This window comes from Eumetopias jubatus, unplaced genomic scaffold (genome assembly GCF_037043125.1).
Source record: "Eumetopias jubatus isolate StellerSeaLion01/CBP00866 unplaced genomic scaffold, mEumJub1_p1.0 scaffold_8, whole genome shotgun sequence".
In the NCBI taxonomy this organism is placed as follows: domain Eukaryota; kingdom Metazoa; phylum Chordata; class Mammalia; order Carnivora; family Otariidae; genus Eumetopias; species Eumetopias jubatus.
The window spans coordinates 69,824,966-69,849,394 of NW_028274814.1; the positions used below are offsets into that span (position 1 = coordinate 69,824,966).

The window sequence follows — 24,429 nt, forward strand, 5'->3', positions numbered from 1 at the left end:
GCTTTGTTGTTACCATGTGATTCATCTATAGAAACATATATATGTATATATGACAGTCTATTTTAAGCTGTAGTTGTATAACTTCAAATGCATCCTAAAAGCACTACATTATAGGACACCTGGCTGGCTCAGCAGGTAGAGGATCTAACTCTTAATCTCAGGGCTGTGAGTTCAAGCCCCACATTGGGCATGGAGCCTACTTAAAAAAATAAATAAAAGCACCACACTTCTACTCTCCCCCACCACATTTTATGTTTTTTATGTCATATTTTAGATCTTTTATTTATCACTTATTTACTGCAGTTATAGCTGATTTTACTATTTTTATCTTTTACTTTAATTCTAGCTTTTTAAGTGGCTAATCTACTGCTTTTACTATATATGCTGGCCTATACCAGTGAGATTTCTTTCTTTCATATATTTTCTTATTTCTAGTTATGGCCTTTTCTCTTCCACTTAAAGAAAACCCTTTAACATTTCTTGTAAGGCTGGTTTAGTGGTGATAAACTCCTTTAGGTTTTGCTTGTCTGAAAAACTCTCTCCATCAATTCTGATTGATAACCTTGCTGGTAGAATATTCTTGGTTATGAGTTTTTTCCTTTCAGTACTTTAAATATATCCTGCTACATCCTCTGGCCTACAAAGTTCCTGCTGAAAACTCAGCTGAGAGTTTATGGCATTTTCCCTGTATGTGACTATTTATTCTTCTTTTGCAGCCATTAAGACACTCTAACTTTTGCCATTTTAATTATAATATGTTTTGGTGTGGATCTCTTTGGGTTCACCTTGATTGGGACTCTCTGGGCTTCCTGAACCCAGATGTTTGTTTCCTTCCCAGGTTAGGGAAATTTTCAGCCATTATTTCTTCACATAAATTTTCTGCCCCTTTCTCTTCTCCTTCTGGGACCCCTATAATATCAATGTCAGTAGGCTTGGTGTTGTCCCAAAAGTCCTTTAACCTATCTTACTTTTAAAAATTTTTTCTTTGTGCTGTTTTGAATGGGTGATTTCCATTACTCAGTCTTCCAGATCCCTGATCCATTCTTCTATATCATCTAATCTGCTGCTGAGTCCCTCTAGCATATTTTTCATTTCAGTTATTAATTCTACAGCTCTGATTGGTTCTTATATTTCTAATCCCTTATTGAAGTTCTCACTGTCCTCTTCCAAAGTTTGGTGAGCATCTTTGTGATCATTACTTTGAACTCTTTGTCAGGTAAATTATTTCCATTTCATTAGGGTTTTCCCCTCTCCCCTAGGGTTCTACCTTATTCTTTTGTTTGGAACACATTCCTCTTTCTCCTCATTTTGCTTGACTTTCTGTGTTTCTATAAGGCAGAACGGCTACCTCTCCCAGTCTTGAAAAATGCCTGGTGTGGTAGTGTCCCCTGTGCAGACTGTGTGTAGTCTGGCAGCTCTGGCAGGCTGGCTGGAGCTCAAATGAGCAAGAGCTGGGGATCCTGGGGTATACCATGCTGGGACTGCCTTGATGGGACAAGGGGAACTGAAAGGGGGTAGAGTATTCTTGGTGGGACAGCTGGTAGTGGAGTAGGTACAAACCAAGGGTGGGTCCTGAAGTGTGCCACCCGGGGCCACCTTGGTGGGATGACTGGATAAAGTGCAGGCCAGGGGGCATGCCAAAGTATACCATACTGGGACTACCTTGGCAGGATGACAGCTGGTGTGGGCTAGGGTGCGATGGAGAAGCCCTAGCAGGTCAGCTAGAGGGCCTGGACCCTTCTCCTGCAAGCTCTTCAAGGTGGAAGGGAAATACAAAAAAACAGCTCTCATCAGCACTTCTGACCCAGGAGAGAGTTCTAGCATTTCCCCACCCATTTGGTGAATGCTCTATGGTGAGTACATGGATTTTCTTCATTTGTAGTCTAGTTGCCTTTTAAACTATTATTTTGTTTGTTTGGTTGTTTTTTGCTGTGCTCCAAGGCAGGTAAGTCTGCACACGAGCCACTCAGTGCTATTCCTCCCTGTTACAGTTTGTAGTGGTGGGGTAGAGTTCCTGTCATTACTGTGTCTCCATCTCTCCTACATTTCTTTATATGGTCCCTCTATCATTTGTTGTGCAGAAGCTGTTCGTTCACCCCTGAGTTCTTCAGAAGGAATTGCTCTACATATAGGTGTAGATTTGGTGTGTCCATGGGAAGAGATGAGTTCAAGGTCTTCCCTGCTACCATCCTGGATGGTCTTCCAACAATGCTGGTTTTTCATATGCAATTACATAAATTCATGACTTTTAAAATCAACAAGAAAAATTAAACCAACATACCTAATAGTTACAAATCATTTCTAGATTATATGTTTAGAAAAAGGAATCAATTTTTATTCTGAACTAATTAACTTTTATTAAGTATCACAAAATGAAATTGCAGCATATAGTATCTGCATTTTTTGTGAATGCACAATCACACTGACTATTTTCTTTTTATGAACACACACAAAAAAATAGGTTGTTTTATAGTGAGCACTTAGTTTTTTTTTTTAAACCTATCTGTGAAACACTTCTTAAAACTGCATCTCTTTTGGGGACACATTTTTGTTCATTTGTTTGCTTCAATAATTGATGGTTCTATGTTTAAGTACTGCCCAAGTATCTTCTTTATGTACCAAGAAAGAAACATGGTAACCCAGTCTGTTTTATATTTTTCATCAACTACAACACCTGGCACTATGCTTATATCGGAAGTGCTTCATACAGAAACAACAAAATCAAAAGGATAAATATATTTTGGCTTATATGGATTTGCTTATCAGTTCTTCCATGGTTACTTGGGAGCACTTTCTTATGTTATAGGAAATGATATGTCTGAATGTCAAGGACAATGTGAGTTTTGCTTGCAGAGTGAGAGAACAATCAGCTCCCAGAGCCCGAGAATGATGTTTGATTTGAAAGCTGTGCTGTGTGACAGAGATGAAATGAGATAGCCCGGAAGTCATCTCCCTGGATACAGTCATGTCTTCTCCTGTCTGCAACTCCATTTAGGGTAGAGCCTGTCACGCTGACAGAATTTCACAAAATTATAAAGAATTGAAGGTTGATGGAACCCATACTTATAAGTAAAGTGATGTTGGGGGTAAGGGGTAAAAATGCTAATATCAGCACACAATGACTCTTCACTTTAAGAAAAATATTCAGGTTTTCTTGTGTAATTCATCTCCATAACTAGATGAAGAAGCAAGGAAGAGAATGGCATTCATGGTCTTCATTTTCTCATCTGAGTGTACAGATACGGTCTAATTTGCCTAAAGGGTATTTCTTTGTAAGTCCATCTCATCTGTATTTGCTTCTAAATTACTTTTTCCATATTCATCTATTTGTATAACAGAAGATTAAAAACAACCAAATAACCAAACAAACAAAATAAAAACTAATTTAACTTGGATCAGATAGTCACGTTTAAAACTTGGTAGTTCAGATCATTCTGCTGCTCTAAGGGAACCCAAGGTGGTGAATTGTTTAAAATATTTTAGAATGATTTTACTTTATCCTAAGCACTTGCTTGTATACCAAAGATATTCTGTGATGATCCTTAAAATAGCAGAAATTTTCTGAGCTGATTAAACATAGGTAAATGAAATAAATGAGCAAAATTAAAAAAAAAACACACAACTTCCCTAAGTCCCAAATAGACTACAACTCACCAAAAAAAAAAAAAAAGAAAGATTTCTCAGAAGTATCTCAATTCCAGTGAATGAGTAAAAACACAGCAATATTTAGACCTACTGGCCTTTGATCATAAGGAATTATTATTCACTTTCCAAAGGCATGTGACACCCTCTCCTGGCAGGAGCATTACACTGCTTAATTGGTAAATTTCAGAATGAAGAGTTTAATGGTGAAGAGCTGTGTTCTTAAAACCCACTTCTAGTGTCTGCTAAGCCATATGATCTTCTAACGTTCACTTAACTTCTTTAAGCCTCAGTGTCATTGGTAAAAATGGGGAAAATAATAGCATCTGCCTCCGTTTTGCTAAAGGATAGAAAAGAGATTCCATGTAAAACTCTTAGCACGGTGGTCAGCACAATGATGACTATATCATAAATAGTGGCTGCCATGACTATTGCTTTTGGATAAATGAGCAAAATATTTACTCAAATCACTCATTTTGAACAAACATGACAAAGGGCAGCTATTTCACTGGCTTATGAGGCCAAAGAAATAAAACAAATGAGAGATTTTAATGATTCTTTCTCTCTTGCAAAGCCGGAGGTAAATTATTAAAGAGGGCCGTATTTCTTGACACCTGCAAAGTTGACCTTAAGATTTCTAATCACTATAAAGAGAACTAAATTATGAAAATTTGTAGAGCCTTATTTGGTTAATTAATCCATCCTTTCTGTTGTCAAACAGAACCACTCATAAATATGATTTCTCTTTCTACTGCTATATCAAAAACCGCTAGTAGTCTATCCCTATATCCATTCTTTGTTTCCTTCTTTGTAAGAGAATCTGATTCTTAACTGGGAACACTCTGGTCCCCCTTCCTCTTCCAACAGCTGAATAAAAGAATACATTTCCTAGTCTCCACTACAAATAGAAATGGCCAGGGACTAATTCTGGCCTGTGAGAAATACTGTGTGGGACTTTTCAGGAAGACTTCAAAGGGAGCTGATGCAGCTGGGAAGCATTATTCCTTCTACATTTTCTCCTTCTGGCCTGTTTCAGACCTGATGGTGGAGCTATCCTGCAGCCATCTTGGACCATCCTTGTGAACTTGTGAAGAATACTTGCGTGGGTAAAGCGAAAAGACAGGAGCCTGGATCCCTGATGATACTAGATCTAGTACATTTTCTCCAAACTCCCTACATTTTAATATATTTTACACAAGAGTAAAAAACTTCTCTCTTGTTCAAAACAGCCAGTTATTTTGGGTTCTTCTGTTATATATAGCCAAATACAATTCCTAATGTTATAAGAGTATTTATTCAGTGCTTAAAGGTAAGTTTCTACTCACTTCTAAATACACCCTGAAATATCAGCTTCTGCTCAAGCACCAACATCTCTCTAAAAACGTGAAATGTGAGTATGGGTTCCAAGTGTAAATAAACGCCAACCTGAGATATTCCCAACTTCTGACAAGGGGCTTTGTTTCCTTAACAGCTGGCTTAATAACTGGTAAATGGTTAGTATTCGGCAATGTTGGCCAAATAAAAACAAAATGTGGGAAAGAGTGTGTGTGTGCCTATGACTGCAGGATGGTAATGCTGATTTCCCCCACCATCTAAGTTAATGTCTAGTGGTGAGTAGGGCATTTAGTAAGCAAGCTGGTTCTTTCAAGCTACTTGAACACTATGAAAGGTGACCTAAAAAGTCTCAGAGTTGATGCCTCACTCCATTAATCTCACCCACCTAAGAATGGCTGAGGCTCCATGGCTGAGCACAACTCTTACATGTGAGCTTGAACTTGGTAATGACGATGATGGTGAGTGCTCTAACTTGTCAAGGTTATTTTTCTTTGTGATTCTGTTTTTTGAGGTGCTCATGACTATCTATCTTACCTCAGCACTTCTTTGATTGAGGTGGTAAATTGTTCCTTTGTGACTCTTCCTTACAGGGTAAACGAGCAGTTAAGCTGCTTTTTTTAGTGCTACAATTTCTGTTGCTCCGATTTCTCTCTGACAGGATAATTACTAAGTTTGTCTCTCTTGGAGTCTCAGAGATTCATGTTTATTTGAGTTTCATTTATGGGTAAATTTCTTAGCTTTTTCTCATATATGTTCAATTTGTTGCTTTCTGTCTTTTAAGACTTTAATCTTCAAAGATCTTGGAGATTTTAAGTTACTTTCAGAATTATATAGCCATTCCTTTCTTTTTGTTTTCCTGGGTAGATTTCAAGTCTCTGTTGACTTTTTAGGAAAAATATTCTCTCAGAGGAGTATTTTTTCTTCTCTCTTTATTATTAGTATATATGATTTTACTTTGCTCTTGCAGTTTAAAATCTTTAGATCCCTGTGTCTTTCCACATCTTCAAACTCAGTTCAACTGAGTTTATCAGTTCAAACTGAGTTTATCAGAACAAAACAGATGAGTGCTGAAAGCTAAATGCAAGCATCCAATCAAATGGAAACGAAAGATTATCAGTGTATATCCAGGCTTGAAGAGCAGTTACAGGGTACTACAAAGAACTTGTTTGAGAACCTTCAATTTGCTGAGGTAGGCATAAGATTGAAAGAAAAATCTCTTACTGTATTTCCAAATCAGTTTATGTACTTAGTGTAGTTACAGAGGAAAACATGTAAGTTAACAACACAGTCATGCAAACATCAGGTCTCACTACCCGGTCAGATCAGTAAGCAAGTACCTTATGCTGTTAGTTGCAAGGTATTTTTTTTTTTTTAAGATTTTATTTATTTATTTGAGAGAGAGACAGAGATAGTGACAGCATGAGCTGGGGAGGAGAGGGAGAAGCAGGCTCCCCACTCAGTGAGGAGCCTGACACGGGGCTCAATCCCAGGCCCCTGGGATTATGAACTGAGCTGAAGGCAGATGCTTAATTGACTGAGCCACCCAGGAGCCCCGTTGCAAGGTTATTTTTAAGAAAGGAAGCAAACTGTGGGAGAAAAAAGAGAAGAAACATAATTTCTGCTTTCAAGTTATAAATTTCTAGTTGGGAAGGCAAGTCATAAAAACTGGGCAGTTAAACTACATTAACAAATAACATTACAAGGCATTCCAGTCACCAAGACCTGACAACATCTTATCCCTTCACTTTAGGTCTTAATTTAGACTCTTAAAGGTTTGTCCTTTTGCCATTTCTACTTTGCTTCCAGGAAGATCTTTGTAAAATACAAATCTGAAATAACATTCTTATTAATGTAGCTTCACGTATTTTTCTTTTTTTAAAAAGATTTTTATTTATTTGAGAGAGAGAGCGGGGGGAGGGGCAGAGGGGGAGAGAGAGAGAGTCTTAAGCAGACTCCACGCCGCGCATGGAGCCTAACATGTGGCTCTATCCCATGACCCTTAGATCACGACCTGAGCTGAAACCAAGAGTCAGATGCTAAACTGACTGTGTCCCCCAAGCACCCCCTACATAGTTTTTTTTTTTAATGTGGGAGTTCAAAATCCTTATTTATGGTACATATGACTTCTCATAATTTAAGTTCCCAACAGACTTGTCAGGTATATTTCTCACCAACTCCTACTTTTGTTTAGAGTCCACTCCATGTTTCCTGAATAGAATTATAGGCATCATCTCTTTTCTGAAAATCTGCCTGAAATTCAATGCCTGAAAGTGAGAGACATCTGCTAACAGAGGAACTACCATAGGAGCCTTCCCTGGGATCCAGGGGCACTGACAGTGTCTTCTTTCCAGAGGAAAGGAATTGGAAAGATGACTTGAAAACCCCAGCTTTTAAATTTCTGAACTAGCCCATGACAGACACCTGAAACTGGACTACGGGAAGGGTACTGGAGGGCTGGGGGGGTGGGATGGGGAGAGTAACTATCCTCCCCAGACACCACACCAAAGGCCACATAGGAGGGGCAGGACCTTAGCTGCTCTCCTCCACAAACTCAGGTGACTCCCGTGAAGCTGGCCCCATGTTCATCTGTCTAATGGAAGCAGGGGATGGGAAGGTGATTGGGTCAGGCCACGGCAAAGGATGCTCACTGATGATGTTGACTCTGATTTGCAAGGAAACCCCCTCTGCTTGAAAAAGGGAGAAAGGAAAGGGAGAAAGGAAAGGGAAAGGAAACAGTTTTAGACCATGACAGTTGGAGAACCAGTGCAGCTCTGCTAAGCACAGCATAAGCATTGTTAAGAACTTTCAGGCCTCCTTTCCATGGCCTATACGTTTATCATTCCAGTGCCCTGCCCGCCATGACAGAGCTTAAAATTACTGCTCCTTGGGTCATCTCTAAAAAAATTAGGTATATAAGGTACATAGTTTAATGAAAGAAAAATGTGGATTCTGTGAAATTGAGCATCTGAAACTAGAAAATATCCTTACTTGTAGTTCCTACAAAATATTAAGCTTTCACTGGTTTCTGCACACATGCTACTCCCTCTGTCTGGAATGCTGTCTGCCCAGCTTTGGAAAACATTTCATACTATCCTAAAAGTCAATGGATTTGGCAATGGGTAGTGATGGAACCAAAAAAGTTATTATTATAAAACATAATTAGATGAATGACTTTTTAAAATACTGAGCTTCTCTGTTGCACAGATATATTTTTCAACAATCTGGGTATTAAGTAAAATAAGGTAGCCTAGAGATATTAACAGAATAGATATAAAACAAGTACAATACTAACTCTTCTTATAATTCTTCTGCAGTTGACTGATATGACACTGTCAGTTCACATAAGAATAAAAGACCACTCTGGTATACACACTGGAATTCCAAGTACAAAAAGCAGGAATATTAATTTAGCATGTTTAGATTTCTGGTTTATTCTTACCCTATACAGTAAATCAACACCCACACCAAATATGAGAGATGAAAAGAACATTAACGAAGAATTATATCTGTGTCAACATTAGTACATGCTAATTGCCAGGAATTTATACATTCATTGAATTTTAAGTCTTTGCTGACCCACAGCATAACACATAATTGTAATAACATATGAATGAAGATAATACACATTCTTGCCAAATGTGATTACATTAACCAATATTTGAATTATCAATTTCAAATGTTTATTATCTTACACTAAACTTTTGTGAAGATATGTATGACAGTCCCCATATTAATCACACAAAGAGAAAAACGAGAAGTCAGTAAGAGTTAAATATTCAGGCCCCACAGAGTTAAATGTCTGTATAAATACTAATCAATTAACATAAAGATTTCCTTTGTTTTCAGAATTGATAAAATTAGAAAATGCTAAGTTCTATGAAACACTTTTATTCCTGATTTGTCAAGACTAATCAGCATGGATTTAGGATATAAAAGTTAAAAGCAAACAAAAGAAAAGATAATAAGCTTAAAAAAGTTAAATTCTGACTCTCAATTAGGTTACTGGCAATGAGTTTATAACACTGATAAAGTATAAAAATGAGCAATGCATTTTTTAAGCCTCTGTGGAGGTTAGAGACTTTATTAATCTACCAAAAAGCTGGTCCTAATGTACAGTATCACTTCAAAAAAATTGTTCTAAGATGAAATTACCACAGAATTGACATAATCACCAATGCTAACGCCAAAGAGTAACAGGTTTCTACAAAAAAATGGGTAACTATGCAATATGGATGCACTGAAAGAAATACAGCTACACTAGATGTATCAAGTAAAAAGCAGTGGAATGAAAAACAGATTTGTATCATCAGCTACCGAATAATACAGAATATTCAAGACATGCTGAGCTTTGAGTTTATCATTGCAAATTATGTACTCCTACACAGTTTACAGTAAATTTTCAGAGCGTACCTTCCAAAAATGATAGAATTATCTACTTCCCTATGCTGAGAATAAAAAAGAATGATATTCTTTACTCCTGTGTTAAAATATAGACTATAGGCAATTGTGTAAAAGCATCTTTCTCTTCTACAAACTCAAAAGTTCCGTGAGGGTAGGAACAATGTCTCAACATCTTTTGTCCTCTGTCATCTCAGAACAACAGAGTACTGAAAGATGTTATGGACTCTGTTTTCAGTTACAAGGGATAGTATGGTTTATAAAGGACTATAACACAGGTGTGTGGTTTTGGGTGTGTTAAGATCCATAAGGTGCTTATTAATGATTCTAATACAACTTGTTACAAACTTTGTATAAAATAAGTAGCTTGGTAAGTCATAGTGCTTTCATCAGATACTCATTCACATGGGTTAGTTGTTTTCATGAGAAATAACATTCTATTGGGAAGAAATAATAATGAATCAATTTCTGGAACTGTTCTGGGATATTCTGGTCAAATTTCCCTTTATGGGCCTAAAGCCCTGTTAACATGGCAGTACAAACTGTGACTATAATCGATTGCTCCTGAGTAAGACCAAAATTCACACATACTTTCTACAGTGCAACAAACAGAACTTAAAATGCTATATAATTCCTGTGAGAAATTTGTGTCAAGAAGTTATCGTCCTGCAGTGCTGCTTTAGAGAAAAAAGGGGACTTGTCCATTGAATGAACCTCAAAGAAGACAAGAAACCTATGGCTGACCACCACCGCTGCCGATCATTTTCTAGTAGGAGGTAAGAAAAAGGGTGCGACTATCTTGCCCACCTGAAATAGCTGTCTAGGCGTACACACGAAGAACTGAGCTGAATTACAGGCACCTGCCTCTGTGTCTCCTATGCTCCCTCTGTGGGGGTCCAGAACTAGACATACTCTTGGGAAAATAAAGAAATCTCACCTCACCAAAAGAAGGCTGAACCAGTGTGGAGGATAACTAAATGTTGTATGGCATTCCTTTGGAAAGAACAGTGTTTATGGTACACGGTCTCTAGGACTGGTTTCTTAGTCAGTGTTCCAACATTTCTAACCTCTTTCTTTTTAAAAAGAGGGCGCCTGGGTGGCTCAGTTGGTTAAGCGACTGCCTTCGGCTCAGGTCATGATCCTGGAGTCCCAGGATCGAGTCCCGCATCGGGCTCCCTGCTCAGCAGGGAGTCTGCTTCTCCCTCTGACCCTCTTCCTTCTTGTGCTCTCTATCTCTCATTCTCTCTCTCAAATAAATAAATAAAATCTTTAAAAAAAAAAAAGAATCAAAAGCAAGTTTAGGAGAATGAAGGGAGTCCTCTCTAATTTTGATAAGGTCCTAAGGCAGGGATTTATAAACCTTCTCCTTAACACTTCTAAGCTGGGCATTATTTTCTCTCCATAAATGATTCTCCTACAACTCAGTAAGGGCTTTTGTGAGAGCATTGTATTTATTAAGGTACCTCTTATTTTGCTAGGATCAGAGATGTTGAAAAGGTGAAATGATTCGCAGTGATTTTAAAGTTTTAATGCTAGTTCAATTAAATGGCACCCTTAGTGAGGACAAAATTTAATTAGGTTGCCTCTGGTTTTAACAATTCTCATCACTCGATAACTTGTTTTCAGGGAAGTCTTTTGTTAAATAAAAACGTAGTATTTAAGTACCTGGCATTTAATGTGCAGAACCTATAACCCTTCCCTTTGCTTTTCGAGTAATAGATACCTAACCGTGTCATTAGAATACTCATAGATTTGGGTAGTCCTGACACATATTCAAAGAAAGGCCATTAGTTTGACTAAAGAGGGTGGTGGAGGGAACAAGGTGGCTCTGCAATTTACTAGTTCCATCACTCTCAGCAAGCTATATAAACTCTCTGAGCCTTATTTTCTTACCCATAAAATTAAATAATGATAGCAACTTCCACGTAGGGAAACTTAAGGGTAATATGAGATTATATTCAAAAAGAATGACACCCGTATACAGTAAGAATTAAAAGAAACTATTATTATTTTAAAATAAAAAGCATACCTGCAATTACAGTCCATCTATCTTCCTAGGCATATCACCTGGGGTCATTTAACCTGCACTGAATATCCACAGAATTGAACTATCCAAACACAGTCTCTTTCCCTCTAGCCAGTCTATTCCCAATCATATCTCCAAAGACCCCTTTGTCCTCAAGCTCACCATCCATGCAATAACTTCAGACTGCTGTTATTTCTTTCTGGAGGTCTCTGTCCTTTTCTCTCAGTAAGTCCCCTAAAATTCAAGCAGAAAACTCTTTCTAAAGCTCAAATTTGATCATGTTACTTCCTTGCCTGATGCTGTTGAATGCTTTCCATCGACTACACATTTTGACTTATATAAAGCCCTGCCCTTGCTTCTACCTCATCTCATGACCTGTGTCCCTTTCTCCAACATTACCAAACTTTAGAATTCCCTGAAGAGCTAATCTGTTTGACACATGCCCTGGGGGCCATCTCCACTTTCACTGGTCTGAGAAACTCTTACCCTGGAAGAATTAGATTAAGCTCCCTCCTATATGAGGACTTAAATACAGGGCTATAAACTCGGATGAGAAAAAAAAAAATTACACCTCTATTTCATTAGCCTTTTACTAAAATTTAGCATTTCCTTCAGTTACGAATGTAGGCAATTAACTACTGACAATAGAAATCACATATATTTTCATATCCCATTACAGTAGTTGCAGAAATCACAAAAACCATTTACATTCACTATGGTTTTGAAACTACTTAGCTCTGCAGCTAGATCTATTATTTAATGTTAGTGAAGAACTATATACATTACTATATAATAGGTTTATTTAAAAAAGTATTTGGCAGCCATATTTCAATATAATTGATTTCCCTTGTATTCATATAATTTATTTTATGCAGCTGAGAACATTACTCTCAGAAGGCATCTAGAGGAATGTTAAGGTTAAGAACCCTCCTGTGTGAGGCCTTCTGTGATGGCCCCAGGAGAAGTGAATTATGCCAGGGCATGCTCTGATACATCTATCAGCCTCAATCACGCTACTTTGCAATTATTTATTTGCATCTTCCTCCCTCCTAGCTGTGAATGTGGAGTAAGGTTTCCTTTTTTCCCTTTAATCTCAGTATCCCCTGACCTACCGTCACTCTCAAAAAAGTTTATTAAACAATGAACTGACTACAAATACATATACGTATTTTCCTAAAGTGCCGTATTCTTTGATGTGTTAAAGTGTGTAGAATCATACAACAACAAATTGCTGGATGTCTGCTTCTAAAACCAGGCTGTTCCGGATATCTGATTTCATTTTTCTAGTCTTTTAATTTATTCACCATATAACCTGGATGTTATAGTCCAAGAGGCATGTGTCATACCATCTTGTTTTGTTATTTGCTTATTAACACGAGGAAAACATTCTCTTGTTACTACCAAGCAGCAACCTGGAGAATTCACTGAAGCATTACCTGCGCAGCGTGTGACTTGTTGCGTGCCCAGAGATCTTCCCAACTAAAATGCTGAGTCTTTTAGCAGGCCTACAAAATGAATCACTCATCGTGCTGTAGATATGACTAGAGGTAAAGGCCAAGCACTTTGAAGAAACAAAGGCCTGGAAGCTTCCTACACTGGCAACTACATATAGCAACAAAGTGTTGCCAAATTTTCTAGCAAATATACCTAACTCCTAGGACTACGAAATTATACTAAAAACTTCCTTCCGTCAGCACATCACCGGCCTTCTCTCAACTCCAGCCAGCCAACCCACCTCATCCAACAAACCACCCACCCACCCACCCAGACAACAAAGATAGTTTCCAAAGTTACATTCACTAAAGAGAGTTTTTTAACCACATCGCTATGCTTTGTATTAAAAAAAAATTTTTTTTTAAAGGACGGTCCACAGCAATAGGTAGGGCAAACAGAGTAGGGGCTGTTTAACATGCTTTTACATTGTGATGGAAATGCTTCAATTTAACAAACCAGAATGTTTTAGTGTTAATACTGGAACTGTTTTCATCATTCATTTGATATCATAATTTATAAGAAAGTGATCTTATTTTATTTAAACTTAATTAGAGAATAGTTAAGTTTTTTTTTTTTTAGAAACTCCATTTAGGGGCGCCTGGGTGGCTTGGTCAGTTAAGCATCTGCCTTCGGCTCAGGTCATGATCCCAGGGTCCTGGGATAGAGCCCCACATCGGGCTCCCTGCTCAGTGGGGAGCCTGCTTCTCCCTCTCCCTCTGCTCCTCCCCACTGCTCGTGCTGTCTCTCTCTCTCTCAAATGAATAGTCTTAAAAAAAAAACCAAAACCTCCATTAGTACTCATTTTATTTGTAGTTTCCTTGGCCTTTATTGTAAGGAAATACCCTAGTGGTTATGGCTGCAGTGTATTCCTGTCACAGTACTGGAGAGTGTATTCTTTTTGTTTACATGGAACAAAGCAGGGATGATATTCTAAAGTGGGTTGGCTTGAAATGTGAACAGAACTCCTCCAGGATGATTTTATTTATTCATTACAATGACCAGAGCTCTTGAACGAGACAAAAGGTCCTTATGGGTTATCAGAGATACATGTTTTTCCCTTTGCCTTTTTGTGTTACTTCAGACCTAAATAGACAAGTTCATAAGAGCTTTTCTCAAAGTCTTCTCAGGTCCAGAAGGAATTAAACCGATGTTTCAAGTAAGAATATAAGTGACAGCTAATACTAAGTACTGTTCTTACTATGTAACTGCTATATTTAATTGGAAAGCAAGGGAAAGAGTCTGTAGACTTATACCCCGGGAACAGTGTTTCTGAGAAGTGGACGGCAGTGAACTTTCAGATCCCTGGGCTCCTCTCACCTGAGTACGATTCTAACCCTGCCTAAAGCATCTGTCCTTGTATGTCATCCACCCAATCACCCAGCCCTGTCACTCCCTTCCAAACTATTGAGTTTTTGTGTCTCCATGGCCAATGTCAACTTTGCATTACTTCCTCCCCAGGCTCCTGAGCTCTCTTACCTCATCTCCCTCTAGTACCCTTTGTTGTCCCTCTATCAGTTCTCCACTCTGCAGCCGGAGTGATCGTTTATGTTTTTAAATTAATTTTTTTTCAGAGTCATCTTTTAAATATACAAATCTGATTATGTCATTTCATCTCATCACCCTTCAAAGGCTTCTCAGTAATCTAAGATGATGTCCTGAATTCTCACGGTTTATGAGGTCCCGGCATGGTCTGTCATCCAGTTTATCTTTGTGGCATTCTCCTGCTTGCCCACTATGACCCAGCCTCACTAGCACACTCCTTAAGAAGCCAGGCTCCCTGCGTAGGGCCTGTCTACAGGATGTGTCTTCTTCTTGGGATGTTCTTTCCCTATTTTGCACAGCTAAACTAGAGTCGTCCTTTTTGCCTTTCTGGCTTCCCAAGAAGCACTTCTTGACTGTAGAAAACACAAGTTTATATAGGGGATCCTGCTATTGTGGGGGTCTTTGCAGGTCCCTGGCCAAATGCCAAGGCATGAAGATAAAAAGGTCATGAAGAAAATGAAAATGTCCCATAAGTGGCCAACTTCCTCCAAGAATCTCTTCCACAATTCTCTCATCCAGGCATCAAATTCAGGCCTGGGTATTTAAATCTAGCAAGAGACATGTATAACTATTTGGAGATAAGTGTACATGATAAGGTTAGGGGGTTTTTGTTTCAACTCTCATTTTCCCTTTACGTTCATTTATCTTCATCTGAAGTAGATCTATGGATATTATTCAACAGACATATTGTCCTCTGTAACCTCAAAGAATATTAGCCTATACAACAAGGTCAAAAAATTAAAATAAGTTAATTTTAATGGAAATCACTAGATAGAAGACAAAATTTGACAAAAATGGAAAGTTGCAATTCATAGTATAATACTATATTCACCGTCAAGTTGCTAAGAATTACTGAATACAAACACATCATCACCAGGATGCCAAATACTGGGGGAATAAAATTAGGGGCTAACAGGGCTTCTGCACATTCTAAGTTTTATAACTGAATCTAACAGTTTTATAGTGTCATGCCAACGTGTGCTAAATCACACAAGGTTGGCAAAAGGAGAAGGAAAGTATAGTGATTGCAAAAATATTCTTACTGTAACTAAACTCTAAGGAGCTACTTAGTTAGGCATATACAGTTTCTCAAAACTAGTGTCATTATCACGGGGAGGTCTATAATGAAGCAACAGTTTAGAAATTTTAATGCTTGTAAACTTTATCAGGAGAGGAAAACACAAAAATATTACTCAACAGAAAAAGAACCACATTGATTATCTTTGTATGCTTGCTTTAACAACATTCAAGGGAAAAAAGACAAAGAAATGAAAGGAAGCTGGCAGTTAAAAAAATTGAAGCAGGGCGCCTGGGTGGCTCAGTTGGTTAAACCACTGCCTTTGGCTCAGGTCATGATCCTGGAGTCCCGGGATGGAGTCCGGCATCGGGCTCTCTGCTTAGCAGGGAGTCTGCTTCTCCCTCTGACCGTCCTCCCTCTCATGCTCTCTGTCTCTCATTCTCTCTCTCAAATAAATAAAATCTTAAAAAAATTTAAAAAAAAATTGAAGCATTATGGTATGTGATTCTTAATAGAAGATGTACTGGAATCAGCTGGGGGAGTATTTCTAACATACCCTCCACCATTCTGCTGAGGCAGATCCATGGGAATGAGGGATGGGTAGCTTTAAACACTTCCTCAGATGACTCTAAGTAAGATTCTCAATTGAGAAATTTTAAAAGGGAAAATAAAAATGAATTACAGACACAGCCCCTTTTGTCAATTCCTACTAAAATATAGTGATCGCCTCACCCAATAACCACATTTCATTTTCATGATCTCTTCGACCTGGTTGCTCATAGTTAATCAATTACTTATTTTTAATCGCTGTTGATTTTCCTCTCCTAAATATTTAGAATTTGTCTACCTGTTTACCTTCAATATTGCCACCACAGTTCGGGCAATTATCGTCTTTCTCATAGACAATTCTAATAACCAGTTTCCCTACATCAGCATATGCCCTCTGTGTACCCCACCCCCAGAGAGAAAGTTTAGACTTGAAAATCTTGTCAAGCCACTACCCTACTTAAAACTTCTCAATGGGTTCATGTTCCTAGACTGAAGATCAGAATCATTCACATGACCTCTGAGATCCTGCATGAACCTGGCCTCTGCTTACCTTACCCGTGTTCTCTTAAGCTCCTCTAATTGCAGTAGCATTCTTTCAGTTCCTTGCACTTGCCAAGTTCCCTGTGCCTTGCATGGCCTTTGTATATGCTGTTTGTTCTGCCGGCATGCTCCTTTCTCCCTTTCAGAGCTCAGTTCAAACATCCAATGCTCAGGGTAATCTTCTCTGAAAGACTACCCATCATCCCACGCTCATCTCCTATTATAAACTTTATTAATTATAACAATGGCTACATTATTTACTGAATGCTTGTTATGTGCTAGGCATTGTTTTCTTATATTAATTTATCCTTACTATAATCCTGTAAGTAGGTGTTTCATAAATATTTTTAACTACATGCATGAACACATGAACGAATGAATGAGATGAGATTAAAACGCTGAAATTTCACATATATTTTAGGAAATATCTGCCTACTTTGAAGGATTTTATGATAGCGATTTGCAAATACTGAGATCACACTCAAAAATAAGAAAATGTCAAGAATTTGAGGGAAGTGTTACTTAGGAAAGGTATGAATTCTCAAAGCTTTGATAGCTCTCATAAGAAACTATGTTTAATCAGATAAAGAATACTTGGCTGTAACTGGAATGAAAACATACTCATCGCTACAGTCTATAGATTTCTACGAGTGGAAGTGCTGAGTCAGTAGGTGTAGGCATTTAACTCTTATTAGGCAGAACTGTATTCCTTCCAAAATGGAGAGAAATTTACAGTCTCTTCAATAGCATACAACATTTTTAAGATAGGTATTAAATCAATTTCCCTTTTAAATCTGTTTTATTTGCTCAATTTTCCTATATAGATCATTCCATGAGGAAAGCATAGTACCTACATTTACAGCCTAAACATTACTCATCCTATGGTACTGTATTGTAAACATGACTTTCATGCTTATCTTAAATAAAGGGGAAACTGTATACATAATTTTAACAAAACAAGAACACAACCAGGAGACTAGAACAAAATCAGTATGGGGAATGCAGGCCTATTTTATAAAATCACTCAGAATATATGTATGTACTATCAAATTCCCACAAAGCCTAATATGTAACTGAAAGAAGGTACACAACATACAACTGTTTTCATATTCACTGACTCCCAAAGGACATCTAAAATTCGGTTCTGTTTTAAAAACTACTGCCTGTTTTTGTGATGAGAATAAAATTAAGCTGCACCACTTCTACTCCCATCATACTTTGGTATTGAAATCCTAGGTAGATGACAACTGAGAAGGATCAGAAGGATTAACAGGTTGGTAATCATAAACTGCTATGCAAACAAACTAGGGCAATTTAATGATATTTTGTTTTTTTTAATATTTTATTTATTTGAGAGAGAGAGAGTGAGAGAGAGAGCATGAGAGGAGAGAGGGTCAGAGGGAGAAGCAGACTCCCTGCCGAGCAGGGAGCCCGACGCGGGACTCGATCCCGGGACTCCAGGATCATGACCTGAGCCGAAGGCAGTCACTTAACCAACTGAGCCACCCCGGCGCCCCAAACTAGGGCAGTTTAAACTCTAAAAGTCGATGTCAAGAAAACTACTTTATTATGCCAATCATTCAAAAGTTTGTCATTCTTTTCCTGTATCAGAAGTTCATAAAACTTTTTTCATACTCTGGCTAACTCTCTGCCTTTAAATGCCCTGACCATGCGTGTATCAGTTTTATTCTGAATCTAAATTACTCCATCTAAATCAGACATCATATATCGGAGTTGTTGCTCAAACAACAGTAATTTTTTCTTTAAGATTTTATTTATTTATTTGTCAGAGAGAGAAAGAACACAAGCAGGGGGAGCGGCAGAGTGAGAAGCAGGCTCCCCGCTGAGCAAGGAGCCCAACGTGGAGCTCAATCTCAGGACCCCAGGATCATGACATGAGCTGAAGGCAGACACTTAACTGACTGAGCCACCCAGGCGTCCCAACAACAGTAATATTTTAAATAATTTGCCAGAAGTAACTATGTTAAAAACATTTTACTTAAAATATCTATCAAGAAAAAATCAAAAGCAGAGCATGCAGAATTCTGGTAATGGCTCCATCATCTAGCAGTTGATGTGGGATGTTCAAAGAAAGTAAACATCACTACATCTAGGAATAGTCTATTCTAAAGTTAACTTCTTTTATCAAGACATTTTTAAGTCTTCTTTAGAACAAGATAAAGAATATTAAAAAATCAGTAGGCAAATATATAAGCAAATTTATTAGTAAGAGGAAGGAGGAGTATAACCATTTACTTCTAAAGGAAAGTAAATATCAGAATTTGGGACCTGGAAGGCATAATATATATCCTCTCATTGTTGTAATGAGAAACCACCATAGATACAATACCCACTCAGTATGAAGTTCCAAGTGGATTCCAAGTGGAATTCAGTGTATCAATGTAATGTTTTAATTTCATATAGGAGTATATAACTAAAAATTAATAAATTAATAAATCATTTACCCATTGACTTCAGACTTGTGTCCATTTAGTTGAGGCTGAAGGACTATCATTTTTTATTTTTAAAACTAGGTCTTGGGGTGCCTCGGTGGCTTAGTCAGTTAAATGTCTGACTTTTGATTTCAACTCAGTTCATGATCTCAGGGTCATGAGATCGAGCCCTGTGTTGGGCTCCACACTGGGTGTGTGGAGCCTGCTTAAGATTCTCCCTCTGCCCCTTCTCCACCCCTGCATGTGCATGAGCTTGCTCTAAATAAATAAATAAAGCTAGGTCTTGTTCTATCCCTGTATTTTAAAGGGGCTGCTAGCCTTTTCAACCACTAAAATGAAGTTAATAAACTTTGAAACTCTGCTGCCAGATACATTAATTGACCTGTTCATTCAATCTCTAAGTAATTCATTTGTGCATTCTTTAGTCCCTCTGTCTATCCATCCATCCATTTCTCCAACCATCTAATCACATAGTGTGTATACCATTAGACTTAACATTAGACTTCCTACACCTGCAATTGGCCATCAGAATTATTTCACTCTCTCCCACCATCTCTTTCCACTTTTTAATGCTCTGGAAGAACCCCAGCAGTGAAAGAAAACTTCCTTTTTTGCTTACATGAATGAGAGGATACTTGTGGAGCTCTGTGAAGACTGTTAGAATACACAGATGATAATCTCTTCTATCAGACATGTACATCATGGAAAAGTTTAATTACTGATTAAAGTTATTTATTTTACCTGGAATGTAGATGCCACTGAGTCATACACATATGATCTAAAATGGTTTCATAGTATTCCTGCTTAGATTCCATATCAATCCCAACTTTTAACTTCCAGAAAGATGTCAATATTGTATCTAACACTTTTCCTTAAACACTTTTGTCCTCGTGTCTTCGCACATGCTGTTCCTCCTGCTTGTGGTCCCTCCCCACCACCCTTCCTATTGTCTTACCTTCCTTCATAAGCAAGCTCCTACTCATCTCTCAAATTTTAGAAAAGTTAAAAGCCAACAAAAAAGTTATTAGAGTTAGGTTAAGGCAGGGGAACCATTATGAAATCTCACCTGTATCTTGTGCAAGTACCGTTCTGTCCTGATGGAGCTACTGGTTTAAAAGTGATGCGTGGGGAAACCTGCGCTGACAGCAGAAATCCCAAAGCAAGAACTAGGAGTGCTACAGTGGTACCTAAAAAAATAAAAATAAAAAAAATAAAATTAAAAAGAAGTTTTACATCAGAGAATAGTTGGCAACATTTTTTCAAAGCAGACTGGGTTTGGCAAGACATACCTCTGAAAAAAATACTTTTGCTTTTATTGGATTATTAAAAAAAAAGTGTTCCTAATATATATACAGATTATCAGAAAAAACTCCCTAGCACATTCACTGTGAAACATGACAAGAGTGAAATTCAAAGCAAATATATTTGCTAGCCAAGCAGAGGACTGGTAATGATTTTAACAAACAAACAAACAAACAAACCAAAACAAAAGCAGGGGTGCCTGGGTAGCTCAGTCGGTGAAGTACCTGCCTTCAGCTCAGGTCATGATCCTGGGGTTCTGGGATCAAATCCCACATTGCGCTCCTAGCTCAGCAGGGAGTCTGCTTCTACCTCTGCCTGCCGCTCCCCCTGCTTGTGTGCTCTCTCTCTCTCTCTTTTTGACAAATAAAAATCTTCAAACAAAGAAACCTTGGATTGCTGACAGTCTCACAATGAAGTAATGCAACAAGTGTGAGTGCCCAAGATATCAAAAGTATGAAAGGCAACAGACTCACACCAAGTGTTGCTCACGTTGCCAAGAAAATTGTTCTAATGGCGTTCATTGTTTAAGGTCCCAAATCAGTACACTAAAAACAAACAAACTGAACATTTCCAAAAGCAGCTGAGAAAACATTTCTTATTAAACAGGAGTAGCATTCTTTCCTCATGAGTTGAAGGTGCCAGAAAGGATCTAGCACATGTATTCATTTCTTTCCTGCTGGGGTCTGCAAGCAGAATCTTTCAATTATAGAAACAGTGATTATGTATATCACTTAAAAGGCTCACTTTTGAGTCCCGGAGAGACATCCCGACAGTAAAAAAGAAAGTTTTCCAATTTCTGACTATTGTTCCAGCCACTGAGAGGATACACAGTCACAGGAAGAAAGAAAATATGATTGTGATAATTTGTACAATCAATTTGAATGGGGCAATGTGTTTAAAATAGGGAATTTAGGGAGGGCATTTCAAAGTTTTTACTGATTAAACTGGGAGGTAAATTTAAGATATGACCAAAAACATTATTAAATGAATGGATAAAAGGAGAACTTTGGGAAGCACTGTGCAAGCACAGTGATATTATATAATGGCTGAGGTGTATATGTTTAAGATGCAGGGGATGTGTCTAGTTAAATGCTGGGGTTATATTCCAGTTCTGCCATTTCTTGATTTCTGTGATCTTGGGCAAGGCACAGGACCTTTCCAAACTTCAATTTTGTCTTCCATAAAATGGGGCTTAGTGAAAATACTCACCTTGAAGAACTGCAGCGAATTTTAAATATCCTAATGCATTTCAAGCATTTTGAAAATGCTATAAAAAGTTGAAGGAAGGGGGAGGCCTGAAGGGGAGATAAGATGTCTATTTTTGCCAAACTGGATCAAAAAAGCCATGAACCTAAAATCCAGCTTGTTTGCCCCTTGCTGGCTTAAAACTCAAACCAGAACTAGGAATAGTTTGAGGAATTTCTTTTCTGAAAAGACTATCAGAGCCCTGAACTGGGAAACTTAAAAGAAGTCTTTTAGAAAGAGAGGAGATATATTAGGTTTATTACGAAAATCATCCCTCTCTCTTCAAACAAAACACACCTTGAATTTTACTGTAAATTTGCCTATCACAGAACCTGGGTCCTTACCTATTACCCCAAATTACTTCCATGGCATATTGTTGTAGGGAAGGGAAGATTATTTTGAATCTGGGAATTGTGATACTTTAAGATATGAAGGAAACATGATACGTTTCTTTCATAATGCTTATTAAATAACCTGTCTTCATGATTATATTTATAAACTCTAAGATAGTGTGCCCAGCACATACTCACATACATCCGGTTCTAAGGCCTGGCGTACAGTAGATCCCTAGAAGTACTGGTTGCATTAATGAATGGACCACAGCGCCAAAGATTTTTGTAATATTGAATATTTTTGAAAAAAATCCAAAATCTTAAGACTACCCAATTGAGGTCATCGGGTTAGAATGTGATATATACTCTAGCTGAGAGCTCTGCAGCACATTACAATGTATCTCTTGCATCCATCTCTAATAATGTCCAACTTACCTGCAAAATATGGTGAACTGACCATTCTGGATGCACAAAATTCCTGAAAAGCTGACAATTCAACCCTTCTTAAGCACAAGTTTTATTTTATTTTAATGCATTTTGGATAACAATCCTTTAAAAGTCAGTATTACACCTTTATATTCTTTACTATATATAGCAGTGTTTCTCAGTCCTGATTTCCTATTGGAAGCAAATGCTTGGGATGTATATAAACCTCTGACTCAGAGTCTCCAGAAAATGGGGATCGGATATCTGAGTTTTAAACAGCTCCCCAGGTTATTGGGCATCCCATATGCCAGGGCATAACTTATTTTATACATATGCATAAACACACACATATATATGAGATATATAATTAGTAAAATAAACTCTTTTAAAGATTTATTTATTATTTGAGAGAGAGCGAGAGCACATGCATTGGGGTGGGTGAGGAGAGAGGAAAAGCTGAGTCTTAAGCAGACTCCTCCCTGAGCACGGACCTGACGCGGGGCTCCATCTCATAACCCCAAGATTACAACCTAAGCCGAAACTAAGAGTTGGATGCCTAACTGACTGTGCCACCCAGGTGCCACAATAATAACTTGTAAAATAAACTTTTAAGATGATAAACTCCTTAAGGGAAAGGCATGGTAACTTTTTTTTTTAATTTTTTTATTCTTATGTTAATCACCATACATAACATCATTAGCTTTTGATGTAGTGTTCCATGATTCATTGTTTGTGCATAACACCCAGTGCTCCACGCAGAATGTGCCCTCTTTAATACCCATCACCAGGCTAACCCATACCCCCACCCCCCTCCCCTCTAGAACCTTCAGTGTGTTTTTCAGAGCCCATTGTCTCTCATGGTTCGTCTCCCCCTCCAACTTACTCCCCTTCATTCTTCCCCTACTGCTATCTTCTTCTTCTTTTTTTTTCTTAACATATATTGCATTATTTGTTTCAGAGGTAAAGATCTGTGATTCAACAGTCTTCCACAATTCACAGCGCTCACCATAGCACATACCCTCCCCAATGTCTATCACCCAGCCACCCTCTCCCTCCCACCCCACACCACTCCAGCAACCCTCAGTTTGTTTCCTCAGATTAAGAATTCCTCATATCAGTGAGGTCATATGATACATGTCTTTCTCTGACTGACTTATTTTACTCAGCATAACACCGTCCAGTTCCATCCACGTCGTTGCAAATGGCAAGATCTCTTTCCTTTTGATGGCTGCATAATATTCCATTGTGTATATATACCACTTCTTCTTTATCCATTCATCTGTCGATGGGCATCTTGACTCTTTCCATAGTTTGGCTATTGTGGACATTTCTGCTATAAACATTGGGATGCACGTACCCCTTCGGATCCCTACATTTGTATCTTTGCGGTAAATACCCAGTAGTGCAATTGCTGGAACATATGGTAGTTTTCTTTTCAACTGTTTGAGGAACCTCCATCCTGTTTTCCAGAGTGGCTGCACCAGCTTCCATTCCCACCAACAGTGTAGGAGGGTTCTCCTTTCTCCACATCCCCGCCAACATCTGTCGTTTCCTGACATGTTAATTTTAGCCATTCTGATTGGTGTGAGGTAGTATCTCATTGAGGTTTTGATTTGGATTTCCCTGATGCCGAGCGATGTTGGGCACTTTCTCATGTGTCTGTTGGCCATTTGGATGTCTTCTTTGGAAAAATGTCTGTTCATGTCTTCTGCTCATTTCTTGATTGGATTATTTGTTCTTGGGTGTTGAGTTTGATAAGTTCTTTATAGATTTTGGATACTAGCCCTTTATCTGAAATGTCATTTGCAAATATCTTCTCCCATTCTATCGGTTGTCTTTTGGTTTTCTGGACTGTTTCTTTTGCTGTGCAAAAGCTTTTTATCTTGATGAAGTCCCAGTAGTTAATTTTTGCCCTTGCTTCCCTTGCCTTTGGCGATGTTTCTAGGAAGAAGTTGCTGCGGCTGAGGTCAAAGAGGTTGCTGCCTGTGTTCTCCTTTAGGATTTTGATGGACTCCTGTCTCACGTTTAGGTCTTTCAACCATTTGGAGTCTATTTTTGTGTGTGGTGTAAGGAAATGGTCCAGTTTCATTCTTCTGCATGTGGCTGTCCAATTTTCCCAACACCATT

General features: G+C 38.2%; 1 protein-coding gene across 1 annotated transcript in view; it reads right to left on the bottom strand.

Moving 5' to 3' along the window:
• SLC2A13 (solute carrier family 2 member 13) overlaps positions 1 to 24,429 on the bottom strand; it is a 376,137-nt gene that overhangs the window by 88,107 nt on the left and 263,601 nt on the right. The window contains exon 6 of the mRNA XM_028113233.2: positions 20,064 to 20,184. Within this exon, the coding sequence (XP_027969034.1) occupies positions 20,064 to 20,184 (121 nt within the window). The remainder of the gene's footprint in view (positions 1 to 20,063; positions 20,185 to 24,429) is intronic.